This window comes from Sus scrofa, chromosome 7, assembly GCF_054392235.1.
Source record: "Sus scrofa isolate SSC_HxYL_T2T_F1_AM1 chromosome 7, Sscrofa_HxYL_maternal_Yorkshire_Landrace_v2.0, whole genome shotgun sequence".
NCBI lineage: Eukaryota > Metazoa > Chordata > Mammalia > Artiodactyla > Suidae > Sus > Sus scrofa.
In genome coordinates this window covers 136,756,535-136,775,754 of record NC_139389.1, presented here as the reverse complement: position 1 = coordinate 136,775,754, position 19,220 = coordinate 136,756,535, and the positions used below count along the sequence as shown (strand labels likewise).

Sequence of the window (19,220 nt, the reverse complement as noted above, 5' to 3'; positions counted from 1 at the left end):
GGCGTCCTCCCACGACCTCCGCCCCTGGCATCCCCCCATGAATTCCTCCCCACACCCCCAAGCCTCCTGGGCACAGTGGCCAGCCTGGGGCCTGGCGGGGCCACGAGCGACTCGCATGTGTTGGCTGTGTCATCAGCCTGTGCTGCTGTCGCAAACACCGCAGCCGGCGGGGTCGCCGAACCAACTGCACCAACTCAGAGCTGAGAGTTAGGTCTTCCTGGGGTGACATGAGGCCGCAGCCCGGGAGGCAGCACTGCAAGGAGCTCGCAGGTACCGCTCGCTCCAAGGAGGAGGGGACTGAATGTGTGTGACAGGAGGGAGGGCCTGGGAAGGCCAGGCCAGGGGGTATCGGGGGACAGAGGTCGGGAGAAGGGCTGGCCCAGGGAGCAGAGCTGGACCCGGCTCAAGCGCTCAGGACAGACGGGTCAGGGAGAAGGACGCGGGGGGCGGGGAAGGGGACCTCGGGTGGAGACCTCTGCCTGGGTTGCCCAGAGGGCCAAGCCCGTCCCAGGACAAGCCGAGGGGCCGCTCGGGGCTCCGGTGAGGGACCAGGGAGGGGGCCTGGTGGTTGCGACCAGGCCGCCGTGTCCGCCGGCCGGCTAACAGCCGTCCAGGGTGCGGCCAGGACTCCAACCTCCCAGAGGTGATCCCGCCCCAGAGGAACAGGCCTCGGGCCAGGGCTAGAGGGGACAGGACTCTCCCAACAGGGCAGAGCAGGGGGCCCGGCTGCCCGTGCTTCCTAGTCACAGCTCCAGGAAGGGGGACAGGGCCAGCCCGGAGCTGTCCCAGGGAGGCATTTGACGGGAGCTGGGTCACCTGGGGACGTGACCTGGGCCGCTGAATGCTGGCGCTGAAAGCCTCTCGGGGCGAGGGGAGGAGCCCCAGGCCGAGGCCAGCACCATGGCTTCCCAGGCCAGGAGCTGTGGTCCTGCTCAGCCTGGCCCAGAGCCCAGGGCATCGGCAAGGGCCCCTCCAGCGTCCCGCAGGGAACAGGATGGAGACGGAGCCAGAGCAGCATGCAGGGAACGGACTGCGTCGCTCCAGGGGTCCCTGAACCAGACACGGGGAGGCCGGGACGTGCGGCCAGAGCATGGACGTGGGGTGGACAGCAGGGGCCAGGCATGCAGGGCACGGAGCGCCCTCCGCCTCCTGGTTCTGGGGGCTCAGGCCACGGTCCTGGGGCTCACCCCACACCCTCCGTTTCCCTCACCCTAAACGTCTAGCCAAACCTGAACGTACCCATGGGCCTCGCAGCCTGCTCAGCCCCAGGCCCTGGCCCTCACGTCTGTCCCCGCACCAGCCATCAGCCCCTGGCCGGCCCACTCCCGCGGGACCGCCAGCATGGCGACAGCGGGGCTGGCCCCCGCACCCTCGAGAACTCCCCCACCGGACCCAGGCCTCCCACCCTGACCCCCAGCAACGCCTCATCCCACGGCAACCCCACCTCTCCACGTGCCCCGCGCACCCCGAGCCCAGGGCCCGACGCCAGCCCCTGAGCCCCTCGGGCTCCCCTGAGTGAGCCTGAAGCCAGACCCCCGCGGCCTCCTGACCCCTAGACCCCCAGCATTAGCTTTGCACACTCCGGTGCCATCTCACCTTGCCCACGCACACCCACATCTGCGTCGTACACACACACACACACCCCCACGGGCACATGGACGTCCAGGATTTCCAGCTCAGCCCCAAAGCCGAGGGCACTAAGGGGCCCCTCCGATCACAGCCCCCACGCCCCCCCAACTTGGGGCCACTCCCAGAAGAGCGTGGCTCCCCCGCAGAGAGACCCCCGCTGGACGTGGGTGCCGACCACCCATTCGCACTGAACCACCCTCGAAACAGAGCGCGGGCCCACGGTCCAGCCCACACTCAGAGCCCACAGCCAAAGCGAGGGCTCAGAGGCCAAGGCCGGCCCACGGTCCCCGTGCACCCTGCTCCGGAGTCCGAAGCCAGCCCAGCCCCGCCAGGCCTCCCTCCCCAGGCTCAGCCCGCCCCTCCCTGCCCCCAGCTCCCAGTGCCCGTGCCCCCCGTGCCCAGCCCAGTCCCTGTGCCCACCCCCACCCCTGCGGTCCACCCTCCCTGCTGGCCACCCCAGGCCCCAGGCCTGCAGAATGAGGAGGCAGAGAAGCCTTCTGGGGAGAGGCCGTGGGACCCTGGGGCTGCGGGCAAGGCCCTCGGGGTGGGAGGGGGCCCTCACGGAAGGAGCTTCCCGGGGGGTCCACGCGGCCGCCGTCTCGGCCCAGCTGCCCCACCCCACTCACCGTGGCCTCGCCGGGGCCTCGCTCCTTTCTTTTCTTTGGTTTGTTTTTGTTTTTGTTTTGATTTTGGTTTTTTGTTTTTATCCCGCTACACAGCATGGGGCTCAAGTTCCTCTTACATGTATACAGTTTTCCTCCCACCCTTTGTTCTGTTGCAACGTGAGTGTCTAGACATAGTTCTCAATGCTACTCGGCAGGATCTCCCTGTAAATCTCTTCTAAGTTGTGTCTGATAACCCCAAGCTCCCCATCCCTCCCACTCCCTCCCTCTCCCGTCGGGCGGCCACAAGTCTACTCTCCAAGTCCATGATTTTCTTCTCTGTGGAGGTGTTCGTTTGTGCTGGATACTAGATTCCAGTTATAAGTGAGATCATATGGTATTTGTCTTTGTCTTTCTGGCTCATGTCACTCAGGATGAGAGTCTCTAGTTCCATCCATGTTGCTGCAAATGGCATGATGTCCTTCTTTTTTATGGCTGAGTAGTATTCCGTTGTGTATGTACACCACATCTTCCGAATCCAATCCTCTGTGGATGGACATTTGGGTGGTTTCCATGTCCTGGCTATTGTGAATAGTGCTGCAATGAACATGCGGGTGCATGTGTCTCTTTTAAGTAGAGGTTTGTCCGGATACGTGCCCAAGAGTGGGATTGCGGGGTCATATGGAAGTTCTATGTATAGACTTCTAAGGTATCTCCAAACTGTTCTCCACGGAGGCTGTACCAGCTTACCTTCCGACCAACAGTGCAGGAGGGTTCCCTTTTCTCCACACGCCCTCCGGCACGTGTTATGTGTGGACTTCTTAATGATGGCCATTCTGACTGGTGTGAGGTGGTATCTCACGGTAGTTTTGATTTGCATTTCTCTTATAATCAGCGATGTTGAGCATTTTTGCCTGTGTTTGCTGGCCGTCTGTATATCTTCCTTGGAGAACAGTCTATTCAGGTCTTTTGCCCATTTTTCCATTGGGTGATTGGCTTTTTTGCTGTTGAGTTGTGTGAGTTGCTTATGTATTCTGGAGATTAAGCCCTTGTCCGTTGCATTGTTTGAAGCTATGTTCTCCCATTCTGTAAGCTGTCTTTTTGTTGTCTTTGGGGTTTCCTTTGCTGTGCAAAAGCTTTTCAGTTTGATGAGGTCCCATGGGTGTATTTTTGCTCTTATGTCTGTTGCTTGGGGAGACTGACCTGAGCAAATGTTCATGAGGTTGATGTCAGAGAGTGTTTTGCCTCTGTTCTCTTCCAGGACTCTGATGGTGTCTAGTCTTGTATTTAAGCCTCTCAGCCATTTTGAGTTTATTTGTGTGCATGGGGTGACGGTGTGTTCTAATTTCATTGCTTTGCATGCCGCTGTCCAGGTTTCCCAGCAAGGCTTGCTGAATAGACTTTCTTTTTCCCAGTTTATGTTCTTGCCTCCCTTGTCAAAGATTAATTGACCATAGGTGTCAGGGTTTGTTTCCGGGTTCTCTATTCTGTTCCCTCGGTCGGTCTGTCTGTTTTGGTACCAGTACCACACTGTTTTGATGACGGTGGCTTTGTAATATTTCTTGAAGTCTGGGAGAGTTATGCCTCCTGCTTGGTTTTTGTTTCTCAGGATTGCCTTGGCGCTTCCGGGTCTTTTGTGGCTCCATATAAATGTTTGGATTGTTTGTTCTAGTTGTGTGGAAAATGTCCTGGGTAATTTGATAGGGATTGCATTGACTCTGTAGATTGCTTTGGGTAGTATGGCCATTTCTACACTATTGATTTTTCCAATCCGTGAACATGGAATGTCTTTCCATTTCTCTACATCTTCTTTGATTTCTTTGATTAAAGTTTTATAGTTCTTGGCATATAAGTCCTTCACCTCCTCGGCCAGGTGTATTCCGAGGTATTTGATTTTCTGAGGTGCAATTTTAAAAGGTATTGTATTTTGGTATTCCTTTTCTAATATTTCATTGCTGGCATACAGAAACGCGACTGACTTCCGAATGTTAATCTTACATCCTGCTACTTCGCTGAATTTATTAATCAGTTCAAGCAGTTTTGGGGTTGAGTCCTTCGGGTTTTCTGTGGAGAGTATCCTGTCGTCTGCATACAGTGACAGTTTTCTCTCTTCTCTTCCTGTATGGAGGCCTTGTATTTCTTTTGTTTGTCTAATTGCTGTGCCTGGGACTTCCAAAACTATGTTGAATAGCAGTGGGGAGAGTGGGCATCCTTGTCTTGTTCCTGATCTCAGTGGGAATTCTTTCAGCTTTTCACCATTAAGAATGATGTTTGCTGTGGGTTTGTCATCTATGGCCTTTTTTATGTTAAGGTAGGTTCCCTCTATGCCCACTTTCTGAAGGGTTTTTATCAGAAATGGGTGTTGGATTTTGTCAAAGGCTTTTTCCGCGTCTATGGAGAGGATCACATGGTTTTTATTCTTCAGTTTGTTAATGTGGTGTATCACACTGATGGATTTGCGGATATTGAAAAACCCTTGCATCCCTGGGATAAATCCCACTTGATCATGATGTACAATCCTTGTAATGTAGTGTTGGATGCAGTTTGCTAGTGTTTTGTTGAGGATTTGTGCATCAATGTTCATCAGTGAAATTGGCCTGTAGTTTTCTTTTTTTTGTGGTAGCTTTTGTTTTGGTATCAGGGTGATGGTGGCCTCATAGAATGAGTTTGGGAGTATCCCTTCCTCTGCAATTTTTTGAAATAGTTTCAGAAGGAGAGGTGTTAGTTCTTCTCTAAATGTTTGATAGGATTCGCCTGTGAAGCCATCTGGTCCTGGACTTTTGTTTGTTGGAAGTTTTTTAATCACAGTTTCAAATTCAGTTCTTGAAATTCAGTTCAGTTCAGTTCTTCATTCGTCTTTTCTATTTCAGCTTGGTTTAGTCTTGGAAGATTGTACTTCTCTAAGAATTTGTCCATTTCTTCTAGGTTTTCCATTTTCTTGGCACGTAGTTGCATATAGTAGTGTCTCATGATCCTTCATATTTCTGTGATGTCCGTTGTTACTTCCCCTTTTTCATTTCTAATTTTGTTGATTTGAGTGCTCTCTTTCTTTTTCTGGATAAGTCTGGGTGGAGGTTTATCAATTTTGTTGATCTTTTCAAAGAACCAGCTTCTCATTTCATTGATCTTTTCTGTGGTTTTCTTCATTTCTATTTCATTGATTTCTGCTCTGATCTTTGTGATTTCTTTCCTTCTACTAACTTTAGGTCTTGTCTATTCTTCTCTCTTGAGATGTAAAGTTAGCTTGTTTATTTGAGCTTTCTCTGTTTATTTTGAGGTGGGCTTGTATTGCTATAAACTTTCCTCTTAGAACGACTTTTGCTGCATCCCATAGGTTTTGGAGTGTCGTGTCTTCGTTGTCATTTGCTGCCAGGTATTTTTTTAATTTCCTCTTTGGTTTCTTCAGTGATCCATTGGTTGTTTAGTAGCATGTTGTTTAGTCTCCATGTGTTTGTGTTTTTTGCAGTTTTTTTCTTCTTGTTGATTTCCAGTCATATAGCGTCGTGGTCGGAAAAGATGCTTGATATGATTTCAATTTTCTTAAAGTTAAGGAGGTTGGATTTGTAGCCCAGGATGTGATCAATGTTAGAGAATGTTCCATGTGCACTTGAGAAGAATGTGTATTCTGTTGCTTTTGGATGGAATGTCCTATAAATATCTATTAACTCCATCTGGCTTAATGCGTCATTCAGGGCCTGTGTTTCCTTAGTGATTTTCTGTTCTGATGATCTGTCCATTGCTGTGAGTGGGGTGTTAAAATCCCCCGCTATTATTGTTATTGTCAATTTCTCCTTTTAAGGTTGTTAGTAGTTGCCTTATATATTGTGGTGAAACTATGTTGGGTGAAAATGGTTGTATCTTCTTCTTGGATTGATCCTTTGATCATTATGTAATGACCTTCTTTGTCCCTTAAAATATTCCTCATTTTAAAGTCTATTTTGTCTGATATGAGTATTGCTACTCCAGTTTTCTTTTGATCCCCGTTTGCATGAAATATTTTCTTCCGTCCTCTCACTTTCAGTTTGTATGTGTCCCTAGAAGTGAAGTGGGTCTCTTGAAGACAGCATATATATGGATCTTGTTTTTGTATCCATTCAGCCAGTCTGTCTTTTGGTTGGGACGTTTAGTCCATTAACATTTAAGGTAATTAGTGATATGTATGTTCTTATTGCCATTTTATTAATTGCTTTGGATTTGTTTTTGTTGCTCTTTTTCTTCCCTTCTTTTCTTGTTCTCTCCTCTTCTGGTTTGATGACTATCTTTAGTGTTGTATTTGAGTTGATTTTTGTATATCAATTGTAGATTTTTGGTATGCTGTTATTCTGAAATTTTGATATAAGAGTCTATATGTATATGAGATTGTTTTAAGCTGTTGGTCTCTTAATTTCAAGTTCATCTCTGGTGTCCTGCATTTCTACCCACTTCTTCTCATGATTTCTGATTTTGGTGGCATAATTGTGCATGGAATGATTTCGTATCTTTTCTGTATATATATCCCTTTACTGGTAAGCCTTGTCTATTGTGGTATTTTTGTTTCCTGTTGCTCTCTTTTCTTTTCTGCCTAGAGAAGTTCCTTTAGTATTTGTTGTGAGACCGGTTTAGTGTTGCTGAATTCTCTCAGCTTTTGCTTATCTGTGAAGGTTTTGATTTCTCCTTCTAATCTGAATGAGAGCCTTGCTAGGTAAAGTAATCTTGGTTGGAGGGTTTTTCCTTTCATCATGTTAAGTATATCATGCCACTCCCTTCTGGTCTGCAGAGTTTCTGCTGAAAAATCTGCCAATGACTTTATCGGGGTTCCCTTGTATGTTATTTGTTTCTTTTCCCTAGCTTCTTTCAACGTTTTCTCTTTGTGTTTAATTTTGGTCAGTTTGATTAATGTGGGTTTTGGTGTATTCCTCCTTGGGTTTATTTTGTATGGTAGTCGTTGAGCTTCCTGGATTTGAGTGGGTGGTTCCTTTCTCATGTTAGGGAAGTCGTCAGCTATTACCTCTTGGAATACTTTTTCTGTCCCCTTCTCTCTCTCTTCTCCTTCTGGCACCCCAATATTACAGACGTTGGTGCATTTAACGTTGTCCCAAAGTTCTCTTGAGACTCTCTTCATTTGTTTTCCATCTTTTTTCTCTTTTCTGTTCCGCATTCATAATTTCTACTAATCTGTCCTCCACCTCGCTTATTCATTCTTCTGCCTCCTGTATTCTGCTGTTAGCTGCTTCTAGTGAATTTTTTTTTCAGTTATTGTACTTTGCATCTCTTCTTGTTTAAGTTTTATATCTTGTATCTCTTTGCTTAGTGTTTCCTATAAGTTATCCACCTTTGCATCCAGTTTATTTCCAATGTTTTGCATCATCTTCAGCATCAACAATCTAAAGTCTTTTTCCAGGAAGCTGAGAATATCCTCATCACTTAGCTGATTTTCTGGGGGGTTTTCTTTCTCCCTCATCTGAGTTATAGTTCTCTGTCTTTTCATTTTTATAGGTTTTTGGTGTGGTGACCTTTTTACAGATAATAGAGTTGTAGCATCTCTTACTTCTGGTGGCTGCCCCCCTTGTGGTTGAGGTTGGTATGGGTGACTTGCTGTAGACTTCCTGATGGGAGGGACTGATGCCTGCCCCCTGGTAGATGGAGCTGATTCTAATCCCTCTGGTGGGTGGGGCCTTATCTCTGGATGGGATTAGAGGTGGCTGTATGCCTGAGGGGTCTTTAGGCAGTCTGTTTACTGAGGGGCAGGGCTGTGATCCCACCTGGATTGTTGTTTGCCCTGGGGTTTCTCAGCACTGATGGGTAGGGCCAGGTTTTTCCAAAAGGGTCACCTCCAGAGAAAGGCACGCTGATGAAGATTCCCGAGAGCTTTGCTTCCAATGACTTCCCTCACAACAAGCCACATTCACCCCTGTTTTCCCAGGATGTCCTACAAGAACTGCAGTCAGGTTTGACCCAGATTCCTATGGAGACTTAGCTTTGCCCCGGGACCCAGTGCAAGTGAAAGTCTGTGTGCACCATTTAAGAATGGGGTCTCCGTTTCACCCAGTCCTGTGGAGCTCCTGCGCACAAGCCCCAATGGCCTTCAATGCCAGATGCTCCAGGGGCGCTTTCTCCCAGTGCCAGAGCCCCACACATGGGAGTTTGATGTGGGTCTCAGAAGTCTCACTCCTGGTAGGTGAGTCTCTGTGAACCAGTTCGTTTCCAGTCTGTGGGGCTTCCCACATGGGAGGTATGGAGTTGTTTATATCACCTAATCACCCCTCCTACCTCTTGATGTGGCCTCCTCTTTGTTTTCTGGAGTAGGATATCTTTTTGAAGGTTTATGGTCCACTTGGTTGAAGATTGCTCAGCCATTACTTGTGAATTCTGTTGTTTTTAGGAGAGAAATTGAACTCAACTGCTTTTATTCTGCAATCTTACTCCAATCTCCAGGGAACCATTGCGTTACCTACATTACTACCTCTATTCCATTTAGTGTCAGCTGAAATGGCTCAAAAGCTGGGAGTGGAATCCTCTGAGGGCTTGATCTCTCACATGTCTGGCAGCTGATGCTGGTTGTTAACTGAGACATTAGCTGGAAGTGTCGGCTGGAACAATTACATGTGTAACGTGCTTCCTCTTTTTAGGGGTTCCCTAGAAGCCACTAAATGTTTTAATACAAGGTTATGTTGTTTATTGGAGTTCCATCTCCTTTCCAGAGAGGTGATTGTATTGCTAGGACATTTCACTTGTTGCCGTGCAAGTCCAGGGCGAATCCAGGAAACATAAGCCCCTCTAGGGGTTTCAAGTGAGAAGTGATGCCACCCAGGAAATCAAAGGTGTATAAAATCGGCACGCGGGCTGGCAGAATGCCCACAGGGGAGAAGGTCGTCGAGGCTCGGGGGCCCCCGGGAAGCCCAGGGTCTTCTGCCTCAGAGGGCTCCTCGGACTTGTGCGTGGGGGCATCAGGGTCTCAGAGAATGCCCCTCAACAGAACACAGTCCATAGGAGGAGCCCGCCGTTAATACACTCCAAGGTGAAAAGCTGAACTCATTTCCACTAAGATCAGGACCAAGACTAGGGTGGCCACCCTCACCACATAGTTGGCCGCCGTGTGCTCAGCATGGTAGTGGAAGTCCTAGCCCCAGCAGTCAGAGAAGAAAAAGAAACTAACGCCGTCCTTTTGGAAGAGAAACGTAAGACTCTCACTGTTTGCAGAGGACATGGCGCTGCACGTAGGAAGTCCTAAAGATACCACCAGGGAACTGCTAGAGCTCATCAGTGCATTAGGTACCGTGGCAGGATACAAACTAATGCCCAGAAATCTACCGCATGTCTACACACTCGCAACAAAAGGCCAGAAAGGGCGGGGGGGGGGGGGATAATCAAACTTATCAATGCATCCAAAAGAATAAAACACCTATGAACAAACCTACCTAAAGAGGCAAAAGACCCATACTATGAAGACTAGAAGACGCTGATGAAAGCAATCAAAGATGACATAAACAGATGGAAAGCCAGACCATGCTCCTGGATTGGAAGACTCAGCATTGTCCAAATGACCGCAGTAACCATGCAATCTACACATCCAACCATGCCATCCCTATCAAATTGCCAGTGGCGTTTTGCACACAACTAGAATAAAAACTTCAAAATTTATGTGGAACACAATATACCCCCAAAGAGCCAAAGCAACCTTGAAAAAGAAAAGTGGAGCTGGTGGAATCAGCAGTTCTAGTTCTGTGAAAGATGCCGTTGGAAATGTCATACGCGGGGCCCGACCACACGCTCATGGGGGCAGAAGGGGTGCCCACCAGGGCCAAGAGGCCAAGGGCTCACACGAGGGGCCTGGCACCTGGGCTGTGGTGGGCAAGGCAGCATAAGCCCAGTGGGACGTAGAGAACCATAACGGCCTGGGTTCCCACGCCCTCCCCTGGGTCCCAGGCTCCACTCACCCACCCCACACACCCACATGAGCCGCCAGGGCACTGTCTGGACTCCCCCAGGCCCTCTGGGACAGAAACCACACAGAAGGAAAGGGAATTCCAGGAAGCAGCCAGGCCACCCAGTTTCAATCCCATTCTTAGTGTGCAGGGCTGTGGGCAGGGAGGTCATGCCTCCAGGGACCCAACACCCACCCAAGGAAGCAGGGCTGCAGGCACAGAGCACAGACACAAGGAGCCACTTGCACCTGGGGCCAGAGCAGGAGGGGCCCGGAGCCCGGGGCAGCAGGGGAGCCACCTCCTCGGCCCCCACACTCGGTGCGTGGGGTTCACGAGGACTGGGTCAGGGGCAGCGGCGGGGGGACGAGGAGGGGAGACCCCACAGCAGGGCTGCAGCCGACCCAGCCCAGGGATCGCAGCCTGCAAGCGGGTCATGTCGCCCGCCCAGCACAGAGAACAGGGAGCCCTGGCAGGGGCACGCCCACGCCAACAGAGGTGGTGCCCCAGAGGCCAGAGGAGGTCGGTGGGGCCGCCAGGCCTCTGGGGAACATGATGGGCTGGGGTCAGAGGCCTGAGGGATCTGCTCGGCCAGGTTGCTGGAGGCACAGGGCTGGGCAGGGGCTGAGGACGAGGCCAGGATGGACAGGTGGGTCTGGGCGGAGGACCCAGGGAAGAGACGGACACAGCGCAGGGGACAAAGAGGTCACCTGGGGTTGCAGGGTCCTGTCCCGGCTGCCGGAGCCCGCTTGAGCCCCAGGGCAGGTATGAAAGCAGTAACTGTCGGGTCCCGGGGAAGGAGCCAGGGCCACGGGCAGCAGGTGAGCCGGGAGCAGAGCAGGCAGGGCGGGCCGGGCTCCTGTGTGCCCAGAGCTGGCAGCACAGGGACTGAGCCTAAAGCTCCACAGGCCGCAGGAGGGCTGACGGGAGCCAGGGGCCTGAGGGCAGGAGCGGGAGCCAGGGGCTGGGAGCTGGGCGCCAGTGCAGCTGAGCCAGCAACTAGAGGGAGCCAGGGACCAGACAGGCTCCAAGGGTGGTCGCGGAGAGAAGAGGGTGAGCTCAGAAGGGTCAGGAGCCCCTCCGGGAGGGGACCAGGTGGGACAGAGGCTCTGCCAGGGGGATGCTACCCAGAGAGGGTGGGCACCCAGGGCTCCGGGAACAAAGGCCAGCCCTGGGAAAGAAAGGAAGCCAGGAGTGGAGCTAGACAAGGCTGAGGGTTCGGGGGCAGGAAGGGGGTGGAGATGCTGAGGCCCAGGAGCCCCAGGGAAAGGGGCAGGTAGGCTGCAGGTGAGCAGGGAACCGGGAGGGCGGAAGAGCTGTCCTTAGAGCTGCTGGGAACACATAGAGCTGGTGCAAGTGAGCAGGGGGCTGGCAGGCCAGAGGGGAGTTACCTGGAGCTCCTGGGTCACGGAGAGCTTGGGCAGGTGAGCAGGGGTTGGAGAGCAGGGGGAAGAGCCTGGAGTTCCTGAGAGCAGGTAAAGGTTGTGCAGGTGAACTTGGGCTGGGTGTGCAGGGGGCAGTCCTGGGACCTCCTGTGAGCAGGTAGAGCTAGGGCAGGTGAGCAGAAGCTGGGAGGAACCAGTTGAACCTGGAGCTCCTTGAACCAGGACGAGCTTGTGCAGGTGAGCATGGGCTGGGAGGGCAGGGGCCGCACCTGGAGCTTCTGAGACAAGGTAGAGCTTGGGCAGGTGAGCAGGGTCTGGGAGGGCAGGGGACAGTCATGGGACCTCCTGGGAGCAGGTAGAGCTCGGGCAGGTGAGCAGAAGCTGGGAGGGCAGGGGGCTGAACCTCGAGCTCCTGGAGGCGGTTGAGCTTGGGGAGCTGAGCAGGGGCTCAGAGGGCAGGGGCTTCCCCTGGAGGTCTTGGGAGCAGGGGCAGCTTGTGTGGTTGAGCAGGGGGTGGGAGGGCAGGGAGCAGTCCTGGCAGCTCCTTGGACAAGGTAGAGCTTGTGCAGGTGAGCAGGGGCTGGGAGGGCAGGGGGTAGTCCTGAGACCTCCTGTGAGCAGGTAGAGTTAGGGCAGGTGAGCAGAAGCTGGGAGGAAACAGTTGAACCTGGAACTTCTTGAACCAAGACGAGCTTGTGCAGGTGAGCAGGGGCTGCAAGGACAGGAGGCAGTCCTGAGAGATCCTGGATCAGGTAGAGCTTGTGCAGGTGAGGAGGGGCTAGAAGGGCAGGGAACACCAATGGGAGCTCCTGCGAGCAGGTAGATTTGGGCTGGTGAGCACGAGCTGAGAGGGCAGTGGATGAACCTGGAGTTCCTGGGAGCAGGTAGTGCTTGGGCAGGTGAACAGGGGCTCATAGGGCAGGGGGCTAAACCTGGAGCTATTGGGAAGTGATTAAGCTTGTACAGGTGAACAGGGGTGGAATGCAGGGGCAAACCTGGGGGCCCCCGCAAGCTGGTAGAGCTCGGGCAGGTAAGCAGGGGCATGAACTGCAGGGAGCAGCCCTGGCACCTCCTGGGAGCAGGTGGAGCTTGGGCAGGTGAGAAGGGGCTGGAGGAATGCAGGACAGGGCAGGGGCAGCAGCAGAGAGGCTAAGCTCAGGGGAGTCCAGGCTGGAGGGATGAGCTGGTGCAGGGCTAGCCAGGTGGAAAGTGTACCCCTTGGGGGGAAGGGCTCCAGGACTCTGGAGACAGGGGCAGGCCTAAACAGACACCATGGGCCACAGGGATCGGGCCCATGGGCCCCAGCCCTGGTCGAACAAAGTGAGGGGACATAGGACAGGACAGCTGGAGTCCTAAGTGAGAACAGCGGCACAGGGCAGTGCACATGGTCGGGGGGTCGAGGGGCTCATCTGGGCCTGAGCTGGGGAAGCAGGCAATGGCTGAACAGAACAGGGGGGAGAGGACCGGCCCAACCGGGCAGGGGCGCATGGGGTGCTGGCGCCCCGTGGGAGAGGAAGGCCAGGGGCAGGGCTCGTCTGCAGCAGTGCTGCCAGGCAGGCTGGCAGCGGGAAGGGCAGGAGCAGAGGGAGGGCTCTGGCCTGAGCAGGCAGCTGGGAGGCCCAGAGCTGGGCTGCAGGGGCCGGGGCTCTGGGGAAAGCTGCCTCGGGTGAGCTCAGGGCCAAGCCAGGAGCCCCGGTGGAGGAGGGACCGGTGGGCCCAGAGGCCCAGATTTGGAGCCTGGGCCAGGGCCGGAGGGATGGCAGGGGAGGGGCCTCGGAGGAGACTACCTGCCCTCGCCCAGGGAAAGGGGCATGTTGGTGCCAGGGACCAACGCGCACGGGCCTTGACTGCAGAGCTGACCCAGAGGAACGGGGCCTGGAGAGCAAACAGCAGGCCAGGACCAGGGGCCAGGAGCAGAGCATGGGCAGTGGGTGGCAGTGGGTGGCAGTGTCCCTGCCAGGCTGGGGAAGCAGGACGGTGGCCTCAGGGGACCAGCAGAAGCTGGCCAGGAACACAGGCCACCCGCTGGTCGGGCCAGGCACCCACAGGGGCTCTGGGCCCTGGCGGGCTCTCATCCAGGCGGTCACCCAGCTCTGACCAGGCAGCTGCGCCCAGAACCTGCAGCTGCAATGGCAGCGAGCTGGGCGGCTGGTCTGCCGACTTTCTGGAAGCAAGTGGGTGCTGGGCGCAGCGGCCCCGCTCTTCTCGGGGCCCGATTCGCTGCCCGCCCCACAAGGAACAAGGCCCTGGCGGTCACGCAGCCTCCTCTCTTCCAGCCCCCAAGACGGCCCCATCGGTCTACCCTCTGGCCCCCTGCGGCAGGGACACGTCTGGCCCTAACGTGGCCTTGGGCTGCCTGGCCTCAAGCTACTTCCCCGAGCCAGTGACCGTGACCTGGAACTCGGGCGCCCTGACCAGTGGCGTGCACACCTTCCCATCCGTCCTGCAGCCGTCAGGGCTCTACTCCCTCAGCAGCACGGTGACCGTGCCGGCCAGGAGCTCGTCCAGAAAGTGCTTCACGTGCAATGTCAACCACCCGGCCACCACCACCAAGGTGGACCTGTGTGTTGGTGAGTGCCTGGGCTGGGGGCAGGTGTGTAGACGGGCTGAGGTCAGCCTTCCTGCCGAGAGACCACCCCACCAGGGTGTCAGGGCCGCTCACCTCTGTCCCCTTCACCTGCAGGCCCAGGCTCAGGGAGGGGTCAACTCGGCACTTCGGAGAGGCCAGGGTGGGCACAGGCGGGACCCCTCCCCCGGCCCTGGGCCCCCAGCAGCACGAGCTGCTCTGGGATGTACCAAGACCTGACCCTGACCTGAGCCCAACCCTGGACCCTCCCTACCCCCAGTGACTCTGTGTGTTCTCTCCTCAGGACGACCATGTCCCATATGCCCAGGTAAGAAACTCGGGCTTCGCCCTCCTCCCCAAGGAGGTAGCCTGAGCCCAGGTTCGGCCCGAGGGGGGACAGGTGCCCAGGAGGACCCCAGGCCACGAGCTGACCCGCACTCTGTCTCCCCCACCAGCCTGTGAAGGGAACGGGCCCTCGGTCTTCATCTTCCCTCCAAAACCCAAGGACACCCTCATGATCTCCCGGACCCCCGAGGTCACGTGCGTGGTGGTAGATGTGAGCCAGGAAAACCCGGAGGTCCAGTTCTCCTGGTATGTGGACGGCGTAGAGGTGCACACGGCCCAGACGAGGCCAAAGGAGGCGCAGTTCAACAGCACCTACCGTGTGGTCAGCGTCCTGCCCATCCAGCACCAGGACTGGCTGAAGGGAAAGGAGTTCGAGTGCAAGGTCAACAACAAAGACCTCCCAGCCCCCATCACAAGGATCATCTCCAAGGCCAAAGGTGGGCAAGGGGGGCAAGGGGGGCAGGCGGAGAGGGACCTGTGGGGCCACCTGGGGGGACCATCATGCTAACAGAGGTGCCTGGCTTCACAGGGCCGAGCCGGGAGCCGCAGGTGTACACCCTGTCCCCATCCGCCGAGGAGCTGTCCAGGAGCAAAGTCAGCATAACCTGCCTGGTCACTGGCTTCTACCCACCTGACATCGATGTCGAGTGGAAGAGCAACGGACAGCCGGAGCCAGAGGGCAATTACCGCACCACCCCGCCCCAGCAGGACGTGGACGGGACCTACTTCCTGTACAGCAAGTTCTCGGTGGACAAGGCCAGGTTGCAGAGTGGAGACACATTCCAGTGTGCGGTGATGCACGAGGCTCTGCACAACCACTACACCCAGAAGTCCATCTCCAAGACTCAGGGTAATTGAGCCACTTGCTGCACCCCACGTGCTCTCGGGTCCCAAGAGCTCACCTGAGCCCCAGCGCTGTGTACATACGTCCCGGGCCAGCATGAAATAAAGCACCCAACACCACCCTGGCACCCGCAACGCTGTCATGGTTCTTTCCGAGGCAGAGCCCCAGTGCAGGCGCCACCCGCGGGGCCAGGGACAGGACAGGCTCTGGGCTAGAGGCGTCCCCGTGGCGTTGGGGGGAGAGGTCCCACCTGGGCCAGACCCGGTCGGTGGGGGTCTGAACAGGCCCCCTGGGGGCTGCCCGAGGCCGAGGAGGGAGCTTTGCCTGAGGCGGCCTCTCCTGCGGGCTGCCCTCCTGGCACACCTGCTCCGGCTGCTGTGTGTGGACGGACGGGTGAAGCCCTCCAGGCCCCCTCGGGGAAATGACTGCCCAGGTCGTCCCGCCTCTGTCCAAGCCCAAGCTCAGGGGCAGCGGCCCGTCCTTGTCCCCAGGTTGCCTGTCTCCTGGGTCTCCTGTGCCCACAGGGTGGGGACGGCCCTGCTCCTCCCGCAAACACCCGACATCAGGCCCCCACCCCGCCTCAGGCCACGGGGCTCTGCCCTGCTGGTCCCCGCAGGGGGCCAGGCCTGGGCACTCGTGGCAACACTCACCCCTGTGTCCCACAGGGGCAGAGGTAGGCAGCCCAGAGTGTCCAGGGGAGGGACAGTCCCAGACACCCCCAGGAGTGGAGCCCAGACCCACTGATATCAAGCCCCTCCCACCGAGCTGCCCAGCCCCCCCCACCCCACCGCCTTCCTCCACTCGCACACCCGGGCTCTCGCACACGCATGCACGCCGCCCCCACCTCCCAGCACACCCGCCCACCGCCTGCATCCACATGCACACACACCCGGGCACACACACACCTACCCACGCACACATGTGTACACCCCCGGGCCCTCACAGACCAGAGCATGGAGCTGGGTCTCACACACCCTCACCGGGGACACCAGCCCGGCCCCATCCCCCGAGGCCCCACGGGCTGCTCAGCCACACTGGCACACTAGACCACACGGACCCGCTCCGACGCCCGGCCCCGCTCTCCCCTGGCACCTACGCCCCCTCCGGAACAAGCAGAAATCCCCAGCCCGCTTGTCCCCAGCACAGCCGCCCCCGCGGCCCGGGGACACACACCCCAAGGCCGTCTCGGCCCTTCCCTGGGCCAGAGCCCACCGGGCCCCTGCTCGGCTTAACGCCCACCCTCCGGGCCTGGCCCCCTCGGAGAGAGGGCGGGGCCTGAGCCACTGGCCTGCACGGTCAGGACACCCCCTCCCAGACGGTCCCCATGCTCGGGGGCCCCCACCAGAGGAGAGGGGGCAGGACATCCCTGGCCAGGCTGAGACTCAGCCCAGGATGCAGGACTGGGGGGCCGGGGCCGGGGCCGGGCACTGAGCTCAGCCGGGGGGTCCCCCACCTGGAGCCACCCCAGGCCCCGCGGGCTGGCACAGCACTGACCACCCCTCCTCCCCGTGCAGAACTGCTCCTGGAGGAGAGCTGTGCCGACGCCCAGGACGGGGAGCTGGACGGGCTCTGGACCACCATCTCCATCTTCATCACGCTCTTCCTGCTCAGCGTGTGCTACAGCGCCACCGTGACGCTCTTCAAGGTGAGCGGGCCAGCCCCGCTGTCACCCGTGCCCCGGAGCCCCCTGCCGGCCCCTCCCTGGCCCTCCCTGTGGCCACGCTGTCACTGTGACGGCCCCTCCCTGTACCCGCCCTGGCCTCTGGTCCTCTCCGGGACACGGTGGCTGTCGGGGACCGGGGACCGCGGGGCTGGCAGGCGGACCCTGGGGGGCGGTCCACGTGCGGCGCGGGCCGCCCTCACCCCGTGCGCCCTGCAGGTGAAGTGGATCTTCTCGTCAGTGGTGGAGCTGAAGCGGACCATTGTCCCCGACTACAGAAACATGATCGGGCAGGGGGCCTAGGGCGCCCTCCAGGGCGGCCAGGGCCGCCCCAGACCCGACAGGACCGCGTCCGTCGGCTCCTGCTGCTCCGCCTGCGCCAGGCCTGCCTCCGCCCTCTGACCTCGCCCACCTCTGGCTCTCGGCCACCTCGCCCGCACCTCTGCCCTTGGGCATCGCGGCCCCCTCAGAAGGCGCCCCGCACCCCCACCGCCCCTCGGAAGCCCGAGTGGGCAGCAGCTCGGGCCCCGACCTGACTTGATGGACACCCACCACCACCAGCCCCCGCCAGAGCCACGGGACACCGCCGGGGCCACGTGTCCTCACCAGGAACGCCCGGCTCAGCGAGCGGGTCCAGCCGGCCACGAGGAGACCGGCGTCCAGCGGCTGACGGGACAGGGCCCGGGCTCCCTGTGGACCCCGTCCAGACCGGGCTCCAGAGGCAGGGTCCCCGAGAGGAGGCTCCTGTGTCACAGCCTGGAGTGGGAACAGCTGCCCCCAACGCCAGCGTCTCCCAGCAGGGAAGTTCCCAGACGGGCCACCAACAGGCGCTCAGGTCACCTCCAGCCCAGGGCACTCGAGGGAGGAGGACCTGGGCCCGAGGCCACGGCAGGAGCCCCGGTGGGGACAGAGCGGCCCTGCCCAGGGAGGCCGTGAGGTGCCGCCAGACCGGCCTCCTGGAGGGGGTCCCGCTGACTCGGACCCCCGCAGGCAGGATGGGCCCTCACTGGACACAGGCAGGGGTGGAGGGGCCACCCAGGGTACAGGGCAGCCAGCCCATCCCAAGGTCCGCGGCCTGAGTCACGTCTATCGGACCATCCGTCCATCCAGCAGGAGATCCTTCTGCCTGTCCCGGGGCCTGGGTGAGAGGTGAAGAACCCCCAGGAGCGAGCCCCAGGCCCCGGACCCCCAAGGCCGCCCCAGAACGGACTCTCCCGCCCTGTCTCTGCGGGAACCCCAAGTGGGTTCACGGCATCCAGGGAGCAGCCTCGGGACTGGGAGGGAAGGCTCATCCGCCGAGCTGTGGTCGCTCTTTCTCCTTGGTGAGTGTCTGGAGCCCAGGCACTCTCCTCACTCTTGCTCTCATTTTTCACAGCAATAAACCACTTTTACAACCCCTCAGCTCACTGGGACCTCTGCCTGTGTCACCCGCCTCCCCCCCGAATCCCAACCTGGCCGCCCTCCCCCCACCTCCCCCCCCCCAGCGTTTCCCCCCACCGCCCCCAAGCCTCCTGGGCACAGCGGCCAGCCTGGGGCCTGGCGGGGCCACAAGCAACTCGCATGTGTTGGCTGTGTCATCAGCCTGTGCTGCTGTCGCAAACACCGCAGCCAGTGGGGTCGCCGGACAAACTGCACCAACTCAGAGCTGAGAGTTAGGTCTTCCTGGGGTGACATGAGGCCGCAGCCCGGGAGGCAGCACTGCAGGGAGCTCGCAGGTACCGCTCGCTCCAAGGAGGAGGGGACTGAATGTGTGTGACGGGAGGTACCTGTCGAACCTCCCCTGCAGATCCCAGACTCCTTTCAAATGTGGCTGTTGCAGTCCAGGGCAGGGGGACAGGCCAACTAGGGTTCAAGAGCTTGCCCAAGGCAAGGCGTGAGGAGGACCAGACCAGGCAAGGGGCCAACAGTGCCATGGGACACAGGCAGACCCTGAAGGCACAGTGCCCAGGACCCAGCCGGCATGTGGGCTCTCAGGCAGCTGGTTTGGGCTTCTCAGTGCTGTTCTCATCCTGGGGGCACGTTAATGGCTGTCCTCCCAGCTCAGGACCCACCTCTCTCTGGCTCCTGTTCCTTGGGAAGAGGGTCCACACCTCCCTTTGGGCCTGCAGTAGCCGCAGGGCATCCACGGGGTATCCACGGCAAGAGCCGCCACTGCACTGTCCCCTCCGCTCCGAGAATGGCACATTCCCAGAAGCTCCTGCTCCTCTGGCCTGGTCCCAGAACAGAGAAGCCAGACAAACGGCAGCAGGTCGGGCAGTGAGGGAAACACGGCCTGACGTCGAAACCCA

General features: G+C 57.6%; 2 gene segments (V, D, J or C); both read left to right on the top strand.

The window, feature by feature from the left end:
• Positions 1–94: 94 nt before the first annotated feature.
• Positions 95–15,406, top strand: LOC110258347 (immunoglobulin heavy constant gamma 4-like). The segment is given in 5 exon segments: positions 95–270; positions 13,794–14,087; positions 14,388–14,411; positions 14,539–14,865; positions 14,958–15,406. Coding segments are annotated over 5 exon segments (1,017 nt in total).
• A 1,175-nt stretch (positions 15,407–16,581) lies between these two features.
• LOC146402118 (immunoglobulin heavy constant gamma 1-like) lies at positions 16,582–18,333 on the top strand. The segment is given in 2 exon segments: positions 16,582–16,917; positions 17,152–18,333. Coding segments are annotated over 2 exon segments (405 nt in total).
• The last annotated feature ends 887 nt before the right edge of the window (positions 18,334–19,220 follow it).